The 17,279-nt window shown below is 46.4% G+C and overlaps 1 protein-coding gene across 1 annotated transcript in view; it reads right to left on the bottom strand.

Moving 5' to 3' along the window:
* The window catches only part of nrp2a (neuropilin 2a), a 53,087-nt gene extending 36,274 nt beyond the window's left edge, over nt 1–16,813 (bottom strand). Inside the window, 2 exon segments of the mRNA XM_034217241.1 lie at nt 7,676–7,853; nt 16,041–16,813. Of these exon segments, the coding sequence (XP_034073132.1) occupies nt 7,676–7,853; nt 16,041–16,116 (254 nt within the window). The 5' untranslated portion in view covers nt 16,117–16,813.
* Nucleotides 16,814–17,279: the final 466 nt, after the last annotated feature.

Genomic DNA, 17,279 nt, shown 5'->3' with positions numbered 1-17,279 from the left:
AATGCTGAGGCAAGCTTACATCCCAAAATCTTGATTCAAAGGGAAGAAGTATTCCAAAAATGCTTGTTTCTTGGATGGATTAATTAATAAAAGTGTAAAAATAGACAGTTCATGAACAAATAAAGAGTCTTGGAGAGAGGAAAGGTGAGGACACAGGGAGTTCTAGCGGCTCAAGGATAGAATTTAAGATAAATAAATGTGAGGCGCTTGCTTTTAGCTTCCACATGCTTGCACACTCAGCTCATTATAACCTTTGACTGGCCAAGTGACCCTGAGCGATAAAGCACATTCTTAACTGTCAGCTCAGTGTGTGTGTGTGTGTGTGTGTGTGTGTGTGTGTGTGTGTGTGTGTGTGTGTGTGTGTGTGTGTGTTTATGAGAGAGAGGCTGAACAAGCCCACCTGGCTGATCCTCAAATAGCTCATGTGTCGTCCCTCTAACATTGTTAACATAGAATATACATCATGACATTGTTGCCAGCTCATTTATGTATTTGTATGTCCATATAAAGTACAGGGAAAGAGACATTAAGACATGCAAAGACAGACGAATATAGTTGAAAACCATAATTTACTATAAAACACAGTCCTTCTGTGCATTACCTCCTGTCATTTGCACATAGCATTGTTGATAGGATTAAGAAAGGCAGCTGGAGAACCCCAGGGTTTTAAAAGTAATCATTTGGAGTTGTGTGACAATATTAGAAGGTGTGGAAAACTCCATAATTTCTGTTTGTGCGCTCGAGTGCTGCTTTAAGTGAGTTAATCTCAAAACTGGCAATTATACTAAAGGTAATCGTCACTTTTCCACCTCCATTTTCAGCTAAACATGCATGTCATGCATTTGGAGACGCGCAACTGTGAAACGTTTCCTTGTAATTCGCTCTCCATAATATTTATCCCCGTCTGTTTCTCTCTCCAGTGCTACTAAGTGTCTCCTCACCCCCCATATTGTGATTCCCTGCGTAACTAACTGAATCGCCACACGAGCCCCGCAGCTCCACCCAGCGCGCCCTCCGTCACACACACTCATGCAAACACACTCGTCTCAATTAGTTCATATGACGAAGCCGTCAGAAAGACAACGGCCCGCCGCTGTTGTCTCCCTAATTACTGTGATGGGTGCTTTGAAGCTGAAAAAGCTTCGCAGACATCTCTGACTTTTTAAAACACAGCATCTTTGCTAATATTCTAAACAAGAAACTCAGACTGAAAAGTATTAAGCAAAGCTGAGAGGTAGCAATCAGCTCTAGGCTGTGTTCCTTTATGGCATCTAAAGCACTAAGACTGCCTTTGTACTGCGGCTTGGAAATAAAACGTGGATTAAGGAGAGTCAGTAAGCCTCTTTTTTGGCTATCTCACTCCTGCAGTGTGTTGATTCCTACACAGAGCATTGAAGCTAAAACTGCTGATGGGGGGATAATCCCAGCCAATTTAATCTGGGTCAAAGTGGAACACGCACAGGTAAGGATCAAAGTGTGGAAATACTGCAACAATTCTGTCATGTTTCCACAACACTGCTGGCAATGTTGAGTATCAAGGGGTACTCAACTTGCACTGCCCAGGGACCATTTAGCAAATTACAGTTCATAAATAAAGATTCATAACATGTATCAGAAAGAACAAATTGGCAAAGAAATTGAATTTATCTATACTTTTTAAAAATCATTATTTGTTTTATTTAGGGAATTTCAGGCCTGTACCTTCGTTGGTGGGTTCTGACCATCTTCCAATGGCACTTATTTTGATAAACAAGCTCTATTGGCTTTTCAAAACTTATTTATATTACCTTATGTATCAAAAGGTAAACAAAAATACCATAGTTGATCAATGTATTGTTATTGCAGCACCCTCTCTCAGGCCTGATTTGGCCCACACGCTGTGAATTGAGTACCACTGGTCTAAAGAGAGGTGGTAGGAGAGGTGATGTATACCTGCCTCTGCAGCAGTGCCGGCTGTTCACTCTCTCAGCCTTTCCCTCTGGGCCCTCCACTGCATGGAAGTGCAATACTAAATCGCAGGAGTGCTCTTTCACAATTTCACATTATATCTGTGCATCAGCATGGAAGAACGTTTGTGAATTATTCAGAGACAGATGTCGTTCCTCTCTAAAGAAGACTTTGTGCTGAGACATTTCAGTGTCGCGGTCGAAGCAAATCTGCACAAAAGTTGCACTTGAGTAAAGAAGTCCGATCCTCTTGTCTTGGTTGTAATCCTGCATTACGGAGGCGATCGGGAAGGCTTTAGCTGCGAGCTCCCACGGTGAGCCTGTAAGAGCCACGGCTATCCCTAAGTACGCCTGCTAGGGCTGTAACGGACACACGCTTAGGGAAAACACACACACTCAAACAAGTGCCAACAAATGCACCCATGGAGATAGACAGACGCGTGCACGCGCAGATGTGGACAAACACAGGCGTGCGCACACACTCGTCACAAACAGGGGATAAAAGGCCTGCGAAAGAGCTGAGAGCCTAATTAGGTTTTAATTGATTTTGTAGTGGGTCTCTCTCCTTCTGTCTCGCTCTCCTGTCGTGGATTAGCATCAGCGAGTGAGTGTTCCTCAGATGTGATTATTGACCCGCTCGCTCAGCCTCTCCCCGGGCTCGATGAATACATGCATGAGGGCCTGACGTGTGAGAGCCCCATGTCTGTCTCTCTCAAACACTTGAACGCATTCCCCGACACACACACACACACACACACACACACACACACACACACACACACACACACACACACACACACACACACACACACACCACACACACACACACACACACACACACACACACACACACACACACACACACACACACACACACACACACACACACACACACACACACACACACACACACACACACACACACACACACACACACACACACACACACACACACACACACACACACACACACACACACACACACACACACACACACACACACACACACACACACACACACACACAGCCCCCCATCCAGATCCAGATTCCATTAGGGTGGATGTTTTGCTCCAAACCCCGCCTCATGTCTGACACCACCCGTTCCCATGCGTTCCGTTTGTCTGGCTGTGTTTAGGGAGCCATTACGGGGGCACCGGTTTTGAACCCTCCCCTCATTTCTCCCGTGGAGGATAGCCGGAGCAGAGGGAGAGGGGTTAAGGAAACTAAAAACCCCAAGGGCCAGTAATTCTGCACCAGTTCAGACATGTCTTCTCTTCCTCCGCTCTCATATATCACTCCGCCTGTACGCCACAACAACTAATTGCCTTTCACACCTTTGCTGTTGGTTGAGGATAGGGATGCTCCCCGCAGGCGTAGGCACCTCAGTACAGAATAACATAACTTCTGCATGTGTATACTGTATATTTAAAGGGCTCTCAAACTGACTTTTATGGCATTTCGGGCTCATTATCTTACTCAGAAATGTAAAAATCACCAGAAATTCTCATTTAACTACCTGTTTGTGAAAGAAATAGCGTGGGATCTTGCTTATGATTTACTTTCATGTACATAAAGACATAAAGCATTCACTGGGAGCGTCAACAGTACACAAAAGATTAACACATAATTTGCTGCGGGCGCGTCATGGTCGTCTGATTTATTTTGTTTATGCATGTAAAAGAGCAACAGCTGTTCTCGAACATCAGCCAACCAAACTTGGCTGCGCTCACACTCTCGAGGCCTTCAGTTGAAATGATTTCCCCTCTCTGCTGCATTGTGTTTCCACCCTTTTTCCACTCTCGGAGCACGGAAACCCACCAGATCACGACCGGGTAAACAACGTAGAGATGTCTGTCGCTTTCTTCTGCACATCAGTGCTGGAGCAGAAATGAAGAAAGGCAGAGGACGTACAGTAGACACACGCCCAGCTACACAGCGTCTACACACTCGCTCCTCCCGCACCCTCAAAGGGGACTCTAATAAACCATAAGTGCCTCTGAAATATTAACTAGATGCTGCGAGCGAAATCCCTGCAGATCCTCAAGGCCTGCCATCTTCAATCTAGCCCCCAAAACAAATAGCACTCCTCTTCCTCGTGTGCTCCTGCCTCACCTCCCTCTCCTGCTGTCCATCACAGACTCATACTTACACATGACCGGGGCAAACCGCCGACCGCAGGCCGTCTGCCTCGGCCCCAGACCTTCTAGTGCCATCGATCTGAAACATCAGACTCTAACTGCGTCTGAGCAAGATCAGCAGGTATTCAGATCTTCCAATGCCGCGTTTGCATTCATCCAGACAAAGTTCCTCTAAAGGAATCATCTTAAATGGCTGGTTTTAACATTTACTCATTATATCACCATGATAGCGCTGACAGCTGTATTAGCTGTCACCGCCGGACACTGGCGACCGTGATCTTGTCCGACCGAGCGCCAGATATTGACGCATCAGAACCTGAACAACTCCCTTTAGTCGTGACCTCTGGCCACTCATCTGTCTCTCCTTTCATCCCTGACCGTCACCCTCCTCCTCCTCCTCTCCCTCCATCCTTGCCTCTGGCCCTAGCTGATCATCAATGGATTTCCCATTACAAGCGGAACACAGACATTGATCCCACACCTCTCTGCGCCCCCTCTGGGTATTAGTAAGATGGTGATATCATGCACACACACATATGGAAACACACCAGGGGAGTGTGGCCATGTGTCGGTGACGCTCCTCGCTGGGAGCCGAGGATTCACAGCTCTGTGTGTGAAGTTATATAAAGTTATATCTTCAAATCTCCCCCGCCCTCAGGCTGCAGTCAATAACAAATAACCGAATAAGAGTGAGAAAATAAAAACCACATAGGTGGAAGAAATGGATCTTCTGGGCTGCCTTCGGTTTTATGACGTGGGTGTGTGATTCAAGTGTGTAAAAATAAAACGCTCCATCCTCAGGCTATAGGGGAGAGGGAGAATAAGAGAACAAAAGGGAGGAAAGAAGATGAAGAAAAGAGACTCCAGCTCTCCTCCACTGCTGGTATATCACTAGGTAGCATCCTGGGGCTCGGTGATGGCAGATTGCATTAGAGATATGGGCCTGATATTTCATCTAGCCGTTATTACATTTAGTTCACATCAATTGGCTGGCAACCTGAAGGTAAGAGCTATTTGGCACGCGGTCGGACTCCCCTGAAATGAAATCCTGACTTAAAGTGCCACCTCAGACACGGAGCGCCTGCATAGAGCCGGGATTTGATTGGTGCAGCAGAGCCGCGGCGCACCGTCCGAGCGCTGACTGTCTGAACCCACTGAGGGAAAATCAGCAGCTGGCTGGGGGTATTAGCCGCAGCTCAGACCCCTCGTCTGGGCTGACCAAGCACTTTCCTCCGTTGTATACGTGCCTACAGGACCCAAGGGGATATGAGAGCTCTTACACAGACAGGTCGCATGCCTAAGTGTCGACGTGCATGTGTTTTTGAAGCGAAACCACTGGAAACATGTGTCCTTTTACAATCTTTGTGACCATAGTATTGTATATTTTCCAGCAGTACAGGACACGTAGCTCTGCAGGTAACACACAGCTCGGGTTTCTCTGCAGTCCCAGCTGTCATGCAGATTCTCAGCCTTGACCAAGATGGCGAGCCCTCCACCTCTGCAGCCCCCCGGCCCTCGCAGAGCACCGTGAAAACATGCAGAAATCTCTGCGCCCTCACACAGCCGCGCCTAATCATACAGGCAAGGAAAGGAAGCTACCCGTAACGCTGCTACAAGGCTCGATCAATCCCGGTAAAAAGCATAGCACAGGACAGAGAGGGCAGGAGTATCGAGCTGTACTTTGACTTTTTCCACTTATTTCTGCTGCGCCCCAAAGGGAAATGCCTCTTCCATGAAACACAGAAGGGCAAACACATTAGTGTTCGAGGTTATACATAAACAAATGTTGCTGTGATCCGTTTTCCCTCTAATGGGCCTTCAACACGTGGGTTATCACAAGGAGAATGGATGGATAGATGGATGTATAGGAGCAATACTCGCTCACATGCTTGCAGAGTTACTCACACGTCTTTTGACCACCCACGCTCACTGACTCTCACACACACACTCATACGAGGGCAGATTGGGTGGGAGTGTGTGTGAGAGGGCAGGCAAAGGCCTCAGTTCCTCCAGGCAAGTGTAAAAAAAACATTGCAATAAAAGCATCTGTGGAGAGGAGAAAATAGGAGCCATTTCAGTTTCTCCTCCTCCTCCTGCCGCATGCCTTGGGCTGTGAGAGACTCCACACACTGCTTATCGCCAGCTGAGCTCTCCATACACAGGAAGTCCAGTGAGCCGCCGTGTTGACACTGTGACGCTGGTGTAAAAGCGTTTATTATTACTGAGAAACGTATTACGAAAGGGAGATAATTATGCAACGGTTTGACAAAAGCGACAGGAGACACAAAGCGGAGACATCAAAATAACATTCTCCGGCTCGATGCGACAAGACACAACTGTGCGAATAGAATCGACAATCATTACAAAACCCTTTCACTGACGCCGCCATTGATGTGCCCGTGAAAGTTGCTTCTTCTGCCTGCCACACAAAGTGCTTTGTCAGTGAACAATGCAAAAACACTCGTGTAGGATTATTAATTCTTCGATTTACAGAGAGAAGAAAGGACTGGGGGATAAAATTGTCGTAATTGCAGCGACCAAATCTTCTGTGTTCACTTTAAACAAACGCAAAAGTCTTAAAGTGGGGGAATTTTGTAACATTCCCGCTGACTCGGTTGTTTAAAAGTAGATTAAACAGAGGAGACTTCGACTTCTTCCTCGTTCCTCTGAGGTCAAAGACAATAGGAGATCATATGATTTGGATTAGTCATGTCTCTGAGAAAGGAAACTGACTAACAGCTGGGCTAAATTGTTTTCTGCTCCTTCCTCTCTCTGTTTATTAATAAAATCATGATTTATTTCTTTCATCCGGTCCAGTCCTTCTGATACAGTTTTGAGAAAGGCAGAAAAGGCTTTAAGACATACAAAAAAACGTGTTCAAGCCTCCAAGCTGAATGAAACAGGAGGTATGACGTCACGAGTCACCAATGGATGAAACACATGGACTAATTACGAATCATTCTTTCCATTCACTGTTTATTTTGATGAGCTTATCTGTGTCTACCGTCGTGCAAATGAAAAGTGGAAACTTGCACATTTCGGCTTCTTTTTACTGTGGAGGCTCTGTGCAGCTGATGTGCCCTTGAGCAAGGAATTTAATGTAGGAGTTTGCTCAGCAGAAGCCTTTAAAGAGGTCAGTGGTTGCACTGGGCAGCATCCAGGAAATAATGTGTTTAATGGTGTGAATGTGAGAAAGGAAGGCGCTGAAAGAGCCCATTCTCTCCATAAATAATTATTTCACGAAAAGAAAACCCGCAGTCCACTTAATGGTCTGCAGGAAGCTTGGATCTACAATTATAATTTCCTTTGCAATTGACCTGTTGTGGTCGAAATGTTTCCACAACTTGGGACGGAGCCAAACCACTGGCAGTGAATTATAATAAAATGTAAAAAAAACCTGTGTGCTTCGACAGGAAATGACTTATTTGGGATGCAAATTCTTCTGCAGCATACTAATGAAAAAGTCAACACTAATCACCATTCAGCCAGAATAATAAGTCCTATTTGTAAAAGCAATTTTACTCTGCTAGAAGAGAGTTTCAGACATCAATATGACATCTCCAAAAAGCCGCTACGCCCCTCCCGTCTTACTTGCAGTCCAGCCTCTCGATTTCAAAGTGCGGGTTGAAGTTGAGGACGATGCGCTGCGAGGGCTCCGGCACCGTGATGATCCAGTGACAGTTCTGGTGAGGGGGGTACTCCAGAGGGTAACCAGGGGAGGTGATGTAACCCGCCTCGGTGGCATCGTACACGCCTCCGCACGCTGGCACTGATGGAGAGAGAAAGGAGAGAGAAAGGAGGGGGAACAGTTATTGATGGTAAAACACACATACTTGAAATCCAGATTTGATGCATTTCTACAGCATTCAACCATCTGCTCCCTATAACAGTGACTCAGAGGACCCTCCTTCATTTGCCTTGTTTCCCTGTATGAAGATGTGATGAGCAACACATGAACAGTAAAACAAAGGAAGCAATTTCGGCTGTCAGTTTGGAGGAAATTGGAAAAACTTCTCCATTGTGGATTCTCAATGCGAGCTATTAAAACAATAAAAGATCATCAACGCTGCATTTGGTGAGCGTACACACATGGAGGAAACACTGAGGCTTTTTTTCACTCTTCCACACCCAGGCTCTTATCGCTCTAGTTCCCCGTCGGGAGTGTTCACCAAGTGTAATTGTTGCTCCGGCAAGCCAATCTGCAAACATTAGGACACATTCCCTGATCCTATCACGCTCTCCCAGGAACAATAGCCTGCCAATGGCGTCGCTCGGCAGGCTGAGACAGGAAGTGACACGCAGACGGCTTGTCTAGCGGGGTTCTGGGGTCACAGCGACTCTGTAATGAGAAGCTCAGGCAGTAACAAAGGCCCTTTTCTCCGCCTGCGCCCTGACAGCAGGCGGCTCGCGCGCTTCACGTTATCTCACATAAACACATAAACTCACATGCACGTACAAAGGGAACATGTATATGGGTGTTTTGCATGCACACACACACCAACAGGGACACACACACAGCATTGTGCACAATCTTTTATTACTCTTGCATTGCAATAGATTTGCAGGCATTATTATTCTTCACGGATCAAGGCGCAACGTGTTCTCCATGACAACAGCGTGGAGGTAGGGGGGTTTGGCTCTCTATCTCCTGCTGTATGTGTGTGTGCACCGTGGGGATATCAATGTAATGAACTTTGTGATATTGAACTCAAAGAGACAAATGTTTTCTTAATATTGTAGCTGGTGTGCTACTAGGGCATCGCCAACAGGCTACAGGAAGCTAACACTGCGCTAACAAACACTGGGCTAACCATGGAGCCGCTGAGATGCATACTCTTGACATAAATGGGTTGATATTCTTGCCTGTTTCTTTCAAATTCCTGTGAAAGCATCAATAAAGGAAGCGGAAAAGAAAGAAAAAAACACACCAAAGGTTTGAAGTGTAATAGACCCTTCAAGTGTTGACATTTCCACCGCCTATTGTGCTTAAAAGGCACACTTAAGATTCTCTGACATTTGATAGAGCTGCGATGGCTTCCTTACTTTGTTGCTGGAGAGGAGCGATGCCCACGCTCTCACACACCAGGCACACACAGCTGCCAGTGATTTCATGCGAGTGCACGACTCCAGCCGCCCACATGCACACACACACACATTTGTACAACGTTACACAAATGTGCAACACACACACGTTTTAGCTACAAGTGCACATGGGAAGGCTCGTACACTACTGGGATGCGTGCTTAAACGCACGCCCACGCTTTTATACACAAACACGCGCACACACAGCCCGGCTCCATGTTCAAACGGCCACCCACGCACACACACAAACATCCAAACACACACAGAGGGCCTGTCAATCACACAGAGGTGGGAGAAATAGCTAACTGAACAATTTCAAAAAAGATAGCAGGGATGGAAAAGAATGACAGAGACAGACAGAAGCCACACACACACACACACACACACACACACACACACACACACACACACACACATCACTTTATCTGCTGCCGATGTGCAGACAGTCATTGTTGAGAGGCCTATGGAGGGACCGGTGTGCAGGAGGCTATCGGCGCGCAGAGCCTCGCCAGATTAAGCCGTTTGGGGAGAATCCTGCAGCCTCCACACTTTTTTTCCCTGAGCTGCCCATTCAATGGCCTCCGAGAAGGATGAAGAGGAGGAGGGGGGGGGGGGAGGAGGGGGAAAGGGAAGGAGGGGGGATTACGGCAGGGTGGAAAATGAAAGGAGCGGATGAAAGTGGAGGATTGAGAAGGAGGAGAGGCGATGGATAAAAGATGGATTGAGGAAGAAAGGGGAAGATTGATCGTACGGGCATGCGGGTGACGGCGGCGGGGGGGGGGGGGGGGGGGGGTGATGTGCGATGGGTGGGTGAGAGGACCGAGGAGGGGAGAGAGTGGACGAGTGACAGGCGGAGAGAGAGAGAAGGAGGCGACAAAAGGTGATGAGGAAGGAGAAATACAGATGGTGAGGAAGAGAGAGAAAGATACGATGAGTAAGGGAAGTGATGGAGTGAAGGGACTGTGTGTGTGTGTGTGTGTGTGTGTGTGTGTGTGTGTGTGTGTGTGTGTGTGTGTGTGTGTGTGTGTGTGTGTGTGTGTGTGTGTGTGTGTGTATGTGCGCAGAGAGCCTGACGAGCCTCATTAAGACATGCCTGCTATCCAGCGGCTCCCTGTAGACACTGACCCCACTGGGAACCCTCTGTCAGTCAGCTCACACACACACTAGCCCTGGCACTGTGTGTGTGTGTATGTGTGTGTGTGTGTGTGTGTGTGGTGTGTGTGTGTGTGTGTGTGTGTGTGTGTGTGTGTGTGTGTGTGTGTGTGTGTGTGTGTGTGTGTGTGTGTGTGTGTGTGTGGGTGGATGGATGGGTGGGTGTTTGTTTGCTGCTGCAGGGAATAAATAAAGATTGATGGGGATACATCTGATGACAGATATGTGTTTTTTCCTAATTGCGTTAATGTCCGTTGCAATTAGTGAGTACAAAATATGCATGTGTGTGTGTGTGTGTGTGTGTGTGTGTGGTGTGTGTGTGTGTGTGTGTGTGTGTGTGTGTGTGTGTGTGTGTGTGTGTGTGTGTGTGTGTGTGTGTGTGTGTGTGTGAGAGAGAGCAGAATTTGTGTTGGAGAACCAACATAGGGGAAGCACTCAGGATCTGCCGGTGAGCTTCATGAATTACACTGTCTCTTCTACTCCAGGAGCCAATCTGTCTCTACACACAAGTGCCACATATGTTTCTACCATGCTGCAAACAAATCCCCATTACAGTCACAACAATGTCACTGCTGTGTGTGTGTGTGTGTACTATGTTTTAAGAGAGTGTGTATGAAGTTTGTCATAAATGTGTGTGTGTGTGCCACATCGTTTTCTTTGAGTGTGTCAATGAAATGAAGTCAAATCTGTATGTGTGTGCAGTTTCTAGTCTCTCCAGATCAAGTCAAACCCCGAGACGTCTTTGTCCCCGCTGTGAGTGCCTTTATCTTCATTATCTGGGTAAATGTGCATATGTCTGCATGTCTTAGCTCACGTTGTGTGTGTGTGTGTGTGTGTGTGTGTGTGTGTGTGTGTGTGTGTGTGTGTGTGTGTGTGTGTGTGTGTGTGTGTGCCAGCCCGCGCTCTCATTTCTACTAGCCCGCCTTATCGGGGGAAGTATGGCGTCACGCTCCAGGATAAGCTGTGTGAGGAGAGGCGCTGATAAATCCCTCCATCATTCCTAGTGTCTCTTTGCCCCCCCCCCCCTTAATTAAAAAAGTGCTATCGCCCAGAGTGAGGGAATGAGAGGGGAGAGTGGGCAGCACTCATCCATTCAGTCAGGAGCAGGGGTTGTCTCTGCGACTTGCTTTTAATCTCACCCATTCCACACTAGACTGGACCCAAGGAGAGGGAGAGGATGAGGAGGAGGGAGGAAGAAAAGAGCTCCACTCTGTTCCCCCGGTGCTCTCACACCTTCATGCTGAGGCAGAATGACGCTACTCTGGGGATTAGAGACAGTGTGAGCAGTAATAGTGGCAGAGAGTGTGTGAGAGTTTTGAATTCTACATAAACAATTAAATATCCTCAATAAGGTGGTTGTACACTTTCTGGGAGAATTTGTTTTACCTTTCCATACTTGGAAATTGTGGTATGCCTTATGTTTCAAAGATGTGTGCATGTTTAAGTAAACTACACAAAACAACAAAGGCGAAAAATATCTGATTGTTATTTCAAAATTGAATTGTATTCTCTATAAATATATTTTTTAATCCTTTCCAATAAAAGTGGACAACTGCTTATAAGCCAGATGTTTTAACCCTGGCTCATATTTATATATATATTTGCGACAATTGCTACGAAAGATCTTATAAAAACAACTTTCTCTCTCTCTAACAGATATATATAACCTGTATTGATGTTTAAGATCGATTCTCCCTTTTCTTCCAGATTAAACAAAAAAGAGACACCTCACTCAACAACAACCAGCCCGGAAATGCAACATCCACAAACAATAGCTCTTTGTTAAACTGAGTTTAATGCGTTTAAGTAAGGATTAACTACCTTTAAGAAAGTAACAAAAGCTAGGCTACATGAAAGTAAGACAATATCCCCAAATCCCCTTTTCCTCTCCCTGTGTGCTCTTCTCTCTCCTGCTCCCTCCCTAACAGGATAAGTGCTCCATGCTAATCATCTAAATGCACGGTGCTGGCCATCCTGATCAATGGATCAATGGATCAATGGATCAATGGAGTAAACAGATGGCTGCTGGGGCCTGCAGGGGGCTAATGGTGAGGGTCTAATCCGAAACACTACCTGCCTGCAGTATCTCCGTCTCCCTGGTGCTCTGCTTTGTCTCTGTGCGGCAGCCGGAGCATTTTTCACAAAACATCTCCCCGTCTACAGAGGAGAAACTGAGCCTCCACCGGTCGAGGGAGAGCTGTGAAGAATTGAGCTTTACTGCGGGGGTCTTGGTGATTTGCTGCTACCCTTTAGCCCCCACCTCACACAGTGTTACCTTTCAGTGGTGCCGAACAAAAACCTTTCTGGGGGAATTGCAGTTCTTATTTAATTCACACCCTTTCCTCTTTAACCCCACGTGTGACTTACAGTCAATTTAAAACGCTTTCCTCCTGACAATGCTAACCCCCTTTCAGCTCCCATCTAAAGCCGTCCCTGAGCCCCCGTTAAGAGCCCCCTGTGCGGCTAATGCGACAGAGTGAAAGACCAGGCTCTGTTTTATTTATGGGGTCTTGTTTTTAATTCCACCCCTAGTGCGGCGGGCTGTTTCAGGGCTTTTGCACGAGCCTGTGACTCTCATACCTGACTAGGGCTGCTCGATTATGGCAAAAATCATAATCTCGATTATTTGGGTCATTAATTGTAATTGCGATTATTAAATGCGATTATTCATTGACTTTGAAAACATCCATTTATTGGAGAATACTTTTTTTAACAGTATGTTTTTAACAGTTGATTACCCTGAACTTTAAGTATAACTCAACTGAATAACCCAAATAAAAAAAAATTATATAAAAAAAAAAGTAATAATAAAAAAATCGTTTTATTTCGATTACGTTCTTTTCGTAATCGTTGCAAGCCATAATCGTAATCGCGTTTAAAATACGATTAATTGAGCAGCCCTACCTGACTGCTATTGAACGGGCCGCTCCGTTTCGTCTTCGGCTATGAATGCTAATAGGTGACCTTGTTTGTCGCAGCTGATACCTCTGAGGCTGGGGCAGATTAAAACACGGGGAAATGCAAAGAATTGAAGGGCGCCGTGTAGAGGGAGAAAAAAGGCGAAGTGGAAAACAAATAGAAAAAATGAACACATACAAAGAAGGAAGATAAAAATGAGCCAGGAGAACACATGTGGAAAATAAATGATTACATTTGTGGAAATCCAACTCTGGGAGAAGTCGATACCATAGGTGAGGATGCACAGCCGCCCGTCAATACACATGCAAATGAGCTGCTTAATGGCCTGAATATTAATGCTTGTGCTGAGGAGTAATTGATGCACATGTCACTGAGTCAAACTATTGTGATTACAGTACAAGTGGATTAGAAGCCTCTCTGTTTGGGTGTTAGGATTGCAGCAAATAGGTCTCGAGAAATGAAAAGGGGAGGAGGCACCAGCAGGGGCCACAATGGGAAATCTTTCATGGGTCATTTACCTCTACACTTCTCGCAGAGATGCTTCAGCCATGCATCATTTTTGCTCCAAAACATTTTAATGGAAACCTTTTCTGCCACTGGAAATGTACCAAGCAGCTCCAACCAGATGGAGTCGATCATCAAAAGCTCCGATGTGACTCCAGTGTGCTTATGTTTCACAAGAGCATCATTTTAAAACACTTCTTTTATTTCCCTTTAGCTGCGTCACACAGGACGACGGTCACTTTATAAACCCCTTAACGCTTTATGTTCCCTAGTCCGGTGACATTTTAACTCTTTGACCCCTGAACGCTTTGATGTTGCCCTCTCCTCACTCTGATGCACAATCCACCCCCCATAAATCCTCTTCTTTCTTGTTCCTGACCTATAGTGGATGGTCACTTTTCTGTGCCTTACAGCTTTGCATCTGCCTCCCATTCTTCCCTGCAGTCCCTGTCCCCTCACATCTCTCTCTCTCTCTCTCTCTGAACCTCCCTGTTTCTGTCTCCGTTGTGTTCTCCTTCAGCCTCTCTTCCCTCTGGCATCTGTGTGTAATGTGGCTCTGGAGGGGAGCGGGAGGCAGGGACATGCGGTGCAGTGTCTTGGCAGGGGAAAGGGAGAGAGAGAGGGGAGGGGATCTAGCTTCTTGCTTGCCTGATGGCTGCCAAGAGGCCCACATCTGTGTCTGATCAAGGGGTACAGGCAGCTAGTAAAACACACACACACACACACACACACACACACACACACACACACACAGAAATGCAGAGCGACTGTCCTATTTAAAACAAGTAGCCTAAACAAGAGGACGAGCCCATGTGCAGTGAACAGAGCCGCAGTGAAACCAGCGGGTGGTGTTGTAAAGCCCAACCGTCATCATGGGACTATGAACAACTCGTCAACCCGCATGGAGAAAGGGAACTACAGCCACATGTAGACTATAGACATAGACTATATACATATAGCTATACATCTTATTCTGTATACTCAATGTGACAACTATGTCACAAACAAATATTATATTAAAACCTATAATTTGTCTCCATTTTTGCTAAGATCCCAGTTCATTATTATCTGGAGTCAAACCACCTTAAAAGCATCAACAATGCTAGAGTAGGTACTCCCTGAGCCAAAGACCATGTGTCATCCCACCAGTGGCGTCACTCCTCAGTGTGGTGAGCCTATACACGCACACACTTCTGCTGACATGATAAAGCAACAACCTCTCCTTATTATTAAAACAATTATTATTAGATCAAGCTAGCAGATGGAAGTCCGGGCTCCCTGGCGTTAAATCCACATTTAATGAGGCTTCGAAATACATTTGGCGCTGTTACAACGCTTCGTTCTCCCTGAATCCACTCGTTCGCCACAGTGTGTTACGGAAAGGAGTATATTTGAGTCTCAAAGCAAGGCTCGGAAGCCCCACCACCAGCTGCAGGGCTTCTCCTCCTGCACTATAATCTGCTTTATTATTGTTATTTGATTGCGGGGAGCGCACGGAGGTGGAGGTGACGGTGCACCAACCAGCAGCCGTGCCTCGCTCCACCCCGCACACACAACCCCAAGGAGGCAATGAAGGAGAGACTCGTGGTGCCTGATGAAGATAATAGTGGTGATTACAGTCCTATTAGAGCAATCCTACGGTGACACTGGAGCTTTTACGCACAGGTTCTTGGGCACTAATACAATCGCTCAGCCTACGCCTAAAACCTGCTTTCTCCCGGATGTGAAATATAATTGTAATCAGGGTTTGTTTATTTCCCTTGATGAATAATTAAATTGCATATAAAAAAAACAAGGGGAAACTCGAGGTAAACAATGTGTTTGAATTGTTCATGCATGTATTCAGCTCATCCACAGCACAGAGGGCTGGAAGTAGGCTCTATGCTGGGACAGATAACTGTGTCCACTCTAAATATTTCATGAAAGCAACTTCTTTAGTTTCAGATGTGGAACAGCTGGCTTGGCACAGGGCTGAATTAGGTTGGCTTTAATTTAAAACGTCACCTTGGCTCCTATGATTCTGATAAACCCATATACAGAATACATATAAAACAACTCTAATCCCAATGCTTCCCACATTTACGGGAACATGAAGAAAGCGAGAGACACATGGGTCTGGTTATCAATAATTAATAATGTTGGAATAATAGGAAACACATGACAATATCTCTTCAAAAACAAATTATTTCCCAGATTCCCTATATCTATATCTCTATATATATTTCATTCTCCTGTGTTTTTGAATATACTGCATTTTACACGGTGTGTGTGTTTAGGTAAAGAAGTGACTCAAACTCACCCTCCTCTCCTCTGACTCTCAATGCCAGATGACACAATGCCATCAACAATCCAATCCATGATGACTCAAAATCCATCTTGGATGTTGCAGAAACTCGCAGAGAGCTTTAAGTTTCTAATGTTTCCGATAACAATTCTGCTGCTCCTCCAACAACAAAAATCCACACCCCTGTATTAGACCAAAAAGGAATATTCCCACGGAGTCTATTAAACCATGGTGGAGCAAACTGTGTGCCAACTACATGTCATTGAAGAAATCCAGAGATTTCTATCGGCACAGCTCCTTTAAAGTCTGTCCATTTAGCACAGCGATGCCACTCATCCAAAAAAAATGTGAACAAACAAACTCCTTGATCGATACTGTGCGCTCCAGACAGCGGCTCCAGGGTGCGCCAAGTCCCGACTGACAGTCTCCCAGTCCCCGTATCTCCCTCTCTGCGTCCCCGCGTATTTTTGCGCACACGAGGGTCGTCCTTGGTAATAGCAAGTCCTCCGTTACAGCTCTCAAAGCCTCAGTCCGAGGGTCAGACGCTGCTTTTCAGTGTCCCGGGATAATAAATAAGAAACGGTGTTGCGCTCTTGCTCTCCAAAAAGCCCGGTAATCTCATGCCATCTCCCGCAGCAGCTCCTCTCTCTGCGGCTCCGTAACGCTCTGCGCTCTGCTCAGACTCCGGCGTGTGTCCTGTCGACGCGTCTGGGAGGTGTGTGTGTGTGTAGTGTGTGTGTGTGTGTGTGTGTGTGTGTAGTGTGTGTGTGTGTGTGTGTGTGTGTGTGTGTGTGTGTGTGTGAGAGTGATCGCGGTTTTGAGCTGAGCAGCTATCGCGTTACAGTCACGGCGCCTCGGCTCCGCCCCCTCCCGTTGGTCTCTGATTATAGGGAGGGAGAGAGAGAGAGCTCCCCCATTCCCTTTCTCTCACTCACACACCCCTTTCAGAAGATACCACAGATAGGAGCTCTGCCACAGATAAGCTCCAGATAAGATGTATTCTAATGGTAAAGCAGGGAGCTTCTCCTAAGGCTGTTTGCAAGGGAACATGAGGAGGAATCCCAGAAAGAGTGGAACAGGGAGTGTCTGGGGAAGGTTTGGCTGCACAGTATAGGCACAACTCCGCCACAAGACACATTCAAAGAGCAAGCCCTCAACTCAATGGAGGCAGAGCCCGCCTCAGCCCTGCCCAGTCTCTGCCCTGCAATCTGCTCGCCTAAATACAGAGCGGGAGGCCGTGTAATGACACAGTAC

This window comes from Gymnodraco acuticeps, unplaced genomic scaffold, assembly GCF_902827175.1.
Source record: "Gymnodraco acuticeps unplaced genomic scaffold, fGymAcu1.1, whole genome shotgun sequence".
Lineage (NCBI taxonomy): Eukaryota > Metazoa > Chordata > Actinopteri > Perciformes > Bathydraconidae > Gymnodraco > Gymnodraco acuticeps.
The sequence above is the reverse complement of the archived record's forward strand: the minus strand, read 5'-3'. Positions and strand labels throughout refer to the sequence as shown.